Source organism: Cydia splendana, chromosome 13, assembly GCF_910591565.1.
Source record: "Cydia splendana chromosome 13, ilCydSple1.2, whole genome shotgun sequence".
NCBI lineage: Eukaryota > Metazoa > Arthropoda > Insecta > Lepidoptera > Tortricidae > Cydia > Cydia splendana.
Genome location: NC_085972.1, coordinates 7,137,511 through 7,145,477, shown reverse-complemented (window position 1 = coordinate 7,145,477; position 7,967 = coordinate 7,137,511). Strand labels below are relative to the sequence as shown.

Genomic DNA, 7,967 nt, shown 5'->3' with positions numbered 1-7,967 from the left:
GTCTCACTCAGTGAGCAAAATGCGATTTTGCTCACTGAGAGTGTCTCATCAGTGAGCAAAATGCGATTTTGCTCACTGAGTGAGACAAAATGACATTCAAGTGACCTTTATAGTCAAATGTCATTTCAACATGCGGGGTCTAATACAAGTTCGATATACTTGGGTTCTATTATCTCTGTCCCTCTAGGTATGTTCTTACTGCTTAGGGTGAAAAATTTTGTGTACTACACGAGATCAAAGTTATTTACATCTCGTGCGCTCTTGAATCCCTTACTACGCTCAAGATTCTAAAGAATTATAGAATCTTTCGCTTGCACGGGACTCAAAATAAGCACTCGAAAAAATATCAAACTTTGATCTCTTGTTGTACAAATAACTATTTAGGGTACCTCCCATACATTTTTTTTGCTTTTTCCCAATAGTGTGGGGTATCGTTGGATAGGTCTTTCAAAACTAATAAGGGTCTCCTAAATTTTTTTGATATAGTTAATATTTTCGGAAATATGCGCTCCGAAAGAAAAAAATATGTGTGTCCCCCCTCTAACTTTTGAACCACAGGTCCAAAAAATATGAAAAACAAATCGAGAAATAAGAGCTTAATAAATACTTTCAACGAAAACTATAGCGAACATGATCTGTCTAGTCGTTTTTGAGTTATTGCAAAAAATCTTCTTTTCTTAGTAAAAAGACGTACTTAAGTACAAAACGCTGCAAAGGTACTCCCTTATGATACTTACTAATAGCCCCCGTTTGGCCTATTTTGACAGAATGGTAACTACGAAACCCTACACTGAGCATGGCCCGACATGCTCTTGGGCAATTATTAATAATTACATTAGTCATCATTTCATAACACGTTATTTTTACCTCTATTTCCAAAAACGCACTTTCAATCAATGAAGCCCTACCCAACTTCTAACAAAACCGTACTCCAACGGCCATTCATGACTGTTTTCGGAGACCAATGGACATGAATAGTGCCCAATAAGAGATTGGTTGGCCAGCTTTGTTGAACGTAAATGAGAATTGGTGGGGCGGGTCGGTTTACTCGTAAGCTTTAGGGAAAGAGAAAAATACCGTTTACCGAATCCTTTAATGTGGTCTGAATATAGGTAATGTTTGTATAAAGTTCACTCATTTAGACTATCCAATGTAATAATTGTTATTCTTCTAGGTAGGTATGTTTTTTTAAACAATGAGTACGTATTGCTACGTGAACTTTAATTCCCCGATCAGGTCAATGTGTCTAATTCCGTCATAGGGACTATTCCGTCTACGAGCATAATTATATTTCTTTGGTTTTCAATCGTAGGAAAAAAAAGCATTAACTTTTTTTTGCTGAAACTAAAAGCAATCGCTGCTTTGTCGATGACGGAAAAGCCCCTATGACGGAATTAGCCACATTTTGGCTATCTCAAAGGACCTTATCTAAATATACTGTTTTTTTAACGGTTTTGCATTTGCGCATTGTTCTACCTTTATATCGGTGCAGATTTTTCTTTATCCTCATTAAATACATACTTATACTTAAGCTTAAGTATCTCCTTATGCGCCCTTGAGGACGCTTTGACTGGACTGGCTGATCGGCAACGAAATCAGCATAACAGGCATAACAGCTATATTGACTTCACTTTAAGGAGGATAGTGAACGAGGAAATTTTAAGATTAGTACATGTAAATAAGAATCAAATGTTTCACAAATCGGCAGTAATGCCTAAAATACATGAAGTTATGTTTTTTTTTTGACAAAACCAATATATTTTTTTACAGAATGGCATGTTATCTGCTCTTCCATACCTGGCGATGTATTTGCTAAGCTTCCCAATGGGGGCCATGACAGATCTCATCATCAGGCGTAAATGGCTGAGTGTCTCCAATACTAGAAAACTTTCCAATTCCATAGGTATGACCATATTTTGTAAATTCTAACACATTTTCCCAGTTTTCAGTGCGAAATGGCAGTTTAACTTGATGCATTTAGCTTTGTTTCAAGTTTCTTCTGCTAACGAGAGTTTAGCGTAAAGTATCAAATTCCATTTACGTTTTTCATTTAAAGCTCACAAGAAAGCTCAGGAAACGTGCTTAGCATCAAAATTCGATGGTTAGAAATCGCTTACACAAAAATTTAACGGAAAGGCACCGCATGCACTATAAGCGACGCAAATTGAGTGTGACTTGTTTCTTTAGTGTGGTGGTCCTTTAAATGAAATCTCTTTCCTGGAAAATAAGGTTGGCTTTGAAAAGGTTCGAGAGTGGACAAACGTTGTTTTTAAACTCACTGTTTTCAATTTGTATTCTAGTTCAAACTGTAGCCTGTTTTATATCGAAAATCGGTGATCTGACCTTAAATAAGCCAGCGTTTTCTTTTCAAAGATTAAACTTTACATAATCCTTGGTTGTTCTCTTATAAAAATATTAAATGGTAACTACCTATATTTGTAATATATACCTACTAATAAAGTGTAAGTACATCTGTGACCTACCCAAACTATTAATTTTAATAAATCGTGCATATGCCTTCGTATTACATAAGACATACAACAACCCATAGCTCTTTTAGTAAGTTTTTAACATACACACAATTATTACATGCGCACAATTATTTATTTATTAAATTTTTATTAAAAACTTATACAAAAGGCGGACTTAATGACAAAAGCATTCAGTGGAGAAAATTGATAAAACGTCACTGCCAATAGGTACCCTGCGTTAACTTTTCGTGTAATCGGTTTAGTTTATAACATATAACATTTATTTCAGGTTTATGGGGCCCGGCTATAGCTCTAATCGGGTTGTCGTATTCGCCAGCTGGCAATATGGTCATGGCTGTAATCATGCTTACAGTCGCTGTTGGCATCAATGCTGGCCAGTACACAGGGTATATGGTTAGTATTCCTCATATAATTCACAGATTCTAAAGACAAAATTGTGACAAGCCGATTTCACAGGCATACATACTCCATTGCTTCTCAGATTGGACCCGTCTACCGCAGGTCAATGTGGCTAATTCCGTCATAGGGACTATTCCGTCCACTAGAGTTTTTCTCGAACAACGAACCAAATGATGATTTCATCGACAAAGCAGCGATTGTGTTTTGTTTCAGCAATCAAAAGCAGATGGTTGTTTTTTCCTACGTACAGTCACAGAATTTAATTTCCTACCCGTTTTGTACTTTGTCACGTGACAAAAGCATGAGGTGTCTAACGACTTTCATAGTGACTGATGTAATTACGTTATACGTGTACGGGTGTGTACCATAAAGGAACTTTTTACGCAAAATTTCATAATGACCAAATTTCGAATATCTCTGAAAAGCACAGGAATTTGATGATCTCAACTCTAATATCAGTCGATGTGACGACATTTTACTCGAAATTAAAATAAATATCAATTGAAAACAGTGTGATCATTGTGATCAACGCCGCAATGGCGGTCGTAACATACAGTTCTTGAACACATTATAGAGAGATATGTGTGTAGAAAAAGTAGTGTAGGTAACTGTATATAATTAAATTAGGCATTATGTAGCAGTCACATAAACTACTATTAGGTCATAGTATTAAATTTAGTTCTTTTTTATTTCAGTTGGTCCATATCGACTTGGCGCCAAACTTCAGCGCCAATCTGATGGGCATCACAAATTTTGCGGCTAACATCATCTCCATCATTGCTCCTCTCGTTTGCGGAGTTATTGTTAATGACGAGGTAAGTTTTATTTATTTTGTTATATGTATTACCCGTAGTTTTTATTGCTACGAATATTTATTTGTACCATATATTTATTATTTTATATATCTAAGTAACACAAACCCAAGCAACGTACAGTCAGAGCAAGCTTAATCTGCAGTCTTTGCAGTGACAAAGTATGGAAGTACCACCACATACGTCAAATTTCTATGAAACATGACGTGACATAATATTGTATTATAGTGATCTTTTTACACTTTGTTGCTGCAAAGTTAGCTTAAACGGACTAGCAGTTTATAACAAACATATAACAAAAAGGTATGGAAAATTAGTAGTTAATAAACAGTTTTTAATAAAAGATGAGCGTCTAATAATCAGTGATCGGACAAAATAAAGCATCGCAAAACCGTCAAAAATCATTTATATCTCAAATTAGGACAAGATTTATTAAACTCATATTATAGGTATGTACACAGTATTATCTTTATAAAATTTCCAGATTATACTCAAAAACTGCAGTTCAACGTTGTTAAAAAAATTGTATCATGTTCCATACAATATTTATTTTTGCGATAAATTGTCCGAACTCTGCTAATAATCATCATCAAAGGATAATTTATTTAAAATAATTCTTTCATATTTAGTACATATATTACACTTATTCCTTTGAAAACGATCAACATAAAAGTATATTCTTTAATTTTATATCAATGTTCGAATACAGACGGATCCGGCGGAATGGCGCAAAGTATTCTTCGTGGCATCAGCGGTTTATTTTGCTACAAATCTGTTCTTCGTCCTCTTCAGTACGTCGGAGAGACAGCCGTGGAACGAGCCCGAGGACAAAGATATCGGTAAATTCTTGCTAACCCTTTTAAAGTTTTATTTATCCCTTTTAAAGTTTGACGACCGGTCTGGCCTAGTGGGTAGTGACCCTGCCTGTGAAGCCGATGGTCCTGGGTTCGAATCCCGGTAAGGGCATTAATTTGTGTGTTGAGCACAGATATTTTTTCCTGAGTCATGGATGTTTTCTATGTATTTAAGTATTTGTATTATTACATTTATCGTTGTCTGTGAGTACCCACAACACAAGCCTTCTTGAGTACCGTGGGACTTAGTCAATTTGTGTATGTCCATATTATATTTATTTATTTATTTTTCATCTGCTTTTGCATTATTTCTATCAACGAGTGATATTTTGCTTTTACAACAAGTTAGTTTTAATATTGTTATGATACGGTCTGTACCCCTAGTGTTAATTTTATTCGATGGCGTGACGTACGCGTTTGCGTTAAGTGTCATTTTGTATGGGATTTTGAGTTTTCTCAACGCCCCGCTTGGCGCGCTGTTCAAAATCCTGTACAAAAATAGACAACGCAAACGCGTCACGCTATCGAATGAAATTTACACTAGGGATTCCGGACACGACTCGAAGTGGATCTCATGGCTCCTCTACACGATGGGCCAGCGCCGGCCACTCCAAGGGACGCAGCCATACAGTAGAATGAGATAGCAATATCACTTGCTCCCTCTAACGGATAAATGCGTCCCTTGGAGTGGCCGGCGCTGGCCCATCGTGTGGAGGAGCCATCACGCATACCAATAAGTGCGAGAATAATAAGAACTAGAGCAAATCAAACTTTTCCTCTCCAATTTTCTATACTAGAATCAGTCACTTTATAGACTATACGTAAATGACAAATAATAAACTAGTGGCTCTGTGAGCTGTAGACCTCGCGAGCAGAGCTTGAAATAACATGGTGCTAAGAGCTTTAAATACACCGTGTTTTTTTTTTGATTTCCGTTAATTTCAAGGGTGCATTCCTGAGCTTAAATCAAGTAACTTTCTCAAAGACACCGATGTTCTAATTAAGTCCATTTCGGAGATAATCCATAATTTATTTTTTTACTATAAGGCCTCTACAAGCGTGTACACTTGCCTTAGGGCCGGCTTACATATTGATTAGTGTTTAGAATGAGTTCATACATTTGCTACTAAACTTAAGTACAATCTCGGTCGATTGATGTACGAAATGACATTGATATGTCACAGATTTCAATTGTTTGGTTGAGTTAAATGTAATGCCCGTGTTACAACAACGCTATATGCTACATTTAATTACTTTTTAAACAAAAAAAAAACAAAAAAGAAAACAAAAAAAAAATTTTTTTTTTTTTAAATTAACTATGCCATTTAGTTCTTATAAACGTACTTAACTATACCCCGAAGTTAACGGAATTCAATAAAAACACGGTGTATAGTAAATTAAAGAAAAACAATACGAAATTTATGTGTAAAAAAATACAAAAAGTTATAATATCCCAGCATACAATTACTGGGGATCGAACCCAGACCCTCTGTGCAAACAGAAAAAGCGAACGTTTACAAACTGAGCCAAATAGTTCTTAGATGGGTTGACGAAATTTAGCTACTCCTTCTCAAATTAAAATTAGTTAAAATTAAATATCTAAATACCGCCTAAACCAGCGATAATTTTTTTCTGCATTTTTTGCTATTAACTCTGTAAACATGTCTCAAAAAGAAAAAAGTCTTATGATATCGATACGACTATTTGTTTAGGCGCCAGGTATCACGACTCCGCCATTTTTAAAAATTTCCAAAAACCGGATTGACAAAAAAATTTTATTTAGTCATAAAATTCGGTCACAAAATTTCACGAGAATCGGTTAAGAATTGCGACCTGTAGAGGAGAACATCCGGACATACGAAAGCAAAATGCCCGAGTCAAAACGTAGACCTTCGCTTCGCTTCGGTCAATAATTGTATCGTATAGGTGTAACCTAGCTGCTTATCGCCATTTCCTGCAGGTCTGCCTGCTGATTTCATTCCATGGTTCACTTTGCCAAACACTACTACACGACCTATTTACAAGAGCTACGGTGCTATTGACAGATTATAGTCAGGTGGGACAAACTATATGTGGCGGCAAGAATTATTAATAATTTTCACACAATTCATTTAAAATAACAGTTAGTTCAGTTTATACATAAAACCTAACCGCAAACCTGGGCCATGTTGCATAACAAACTACAACTAATATTACAAGCGGAACTCCTTTTTTAATTAGTGAAATTAGAAAAGGAGTTCCGCTTGTAATATTAGTTGTAGTTTGTTATGCAACATGGCCCTGGTCAGGTTAGGTTGAAACAAAAATACTAGGTAATTTGAAAAACAACTCGAATACATTCAATGTACTTATAGTGTAATATAAGCTATTTGCATTATGATTTTGGTTTAAAAAGTACTTATAATCTACATATAATAGGTTTATGAAATTTAATATGATTTTCGAGTATTTGCAAGTTGATATTTCATTAACGACTTTAACTTTTTAAATAGATAAGTAGTTGATATGTTCATAAACGGTCCATTTCCTAACATTGTTCCTTTACGGTAAGAAATACTAGTAGAAAATAATAGGTAACTGTTTTTTGAAATTTTTGTAAAACGGCATTTTAACTCAAAATATTAGTAGCGATATAATTAGTCCTACCATATAACTTATATATAGGTAATTCATGAAATATATATTTCGGTTTCAAGTTGCATGTTTTCAAATATAGGTAACGACTTATATTATTTAAAAATCATTATTTATAAACATTAGCTACCATTTACCTTTTTTTTTGTATGGCTTTGGCATGTTTCAACATACGTTCATACCTTACCAGGTATTATAGTGTTCATTATTTCATTTGTAAAAAATATTAAATACATTTTCTTTTTTGTTCGCAGAAATGAGGATCACAGAAAAAACAAACAATATAACGAACAAATTTTGAAGATAGAGCAGAATTTTCCATCGCTGTACCTGAACAAATTAATATTAAAACCTTTAAAAATTATAAGTGTTAATCTTAGTATATTGTATTATTTTTTTAACAATTTAGATACTGAGTAGCGCATTTCAGGGGCCCATTTCTCGAACGATATTAGACTAATAATTTATTAGTCTAATACCGAATACGGCACCAGCGGCCATTTCTCGAACGTTATTAGTCTAATATTATTAGTGTGTTCGTAGACTAATATTATTAGTATTAATATTAGACTAATAACGTTCGAGAAATGGCCCCTGGTGCCGTCACCTATGTCCAAGACTGGACGTCATTCAATAGCTGTATACTTCGTGAACCCCCATGGCTCTGCCATTTTGTTTGTGTTTTCGAAAAAAATAATTGACAAAAAATCCTAGTTATATAATTATCGAACCTTCTCACCACTGCTTACGAGAATTGGTTGAAAATTGTGACCTGT

At 34.8% G+C, this 7,967-nt stretch overlaps 1 protein-coding gene and 1 long non-coding RNA gene across 3 annotated transcripts in view; one reads left to right on the top strand and one right to left on the bottom strand.

Moving 5' to 3' along the window:
* The window catches only part of LOC134796370 (putative inorganic phosphate cotransporter), a 31,197-nt gene extending 23,605 nt beyond the window's left edge, over positions 1-7,592 (top strand). For both annotated transcript variants that reach the window (XM_063768541.1, XM_063768542.1), the window contains 5 exons: positions 1,771-1,903; positions 2,761-2,885; positions 3,587-3,706; positions 4,413-4,542; positions 7,446-7,592. In XM_063768541.1, coding sequence (XP_063624611.1) covers positions 1,771-1,903; positions 2,761-2,885; positions 3,587-3,706; positions 4,413-4,542; positions 7,446-7,492 — 555 coding nt within the window. In that variant the 3' untranslated portion in view covers positions 7,493-7,592. The remainder of the gene's footprint in view (positions 1-1,770; positions 1,904-2,760; positions 2,886-3,586; positions 3,707-4,412; positions 4,543-7,445) is intronic.
* Positions 5,462-5,945, bottom strand: LOC134796552 (uncharacterized). The gene is made up of 2 exons (XR_010144949.1): positions 5,844-5,945; positions 5,462-5,810 (listed from the first exon to the last, which is right to left on the bottom strand). It is a non-coding gene; the product is annotated as an uncharacterized LOC134796552 (long non-coding RNA).
* Positions 7,593-7,967: the final 375 nt, after the last annotated feature.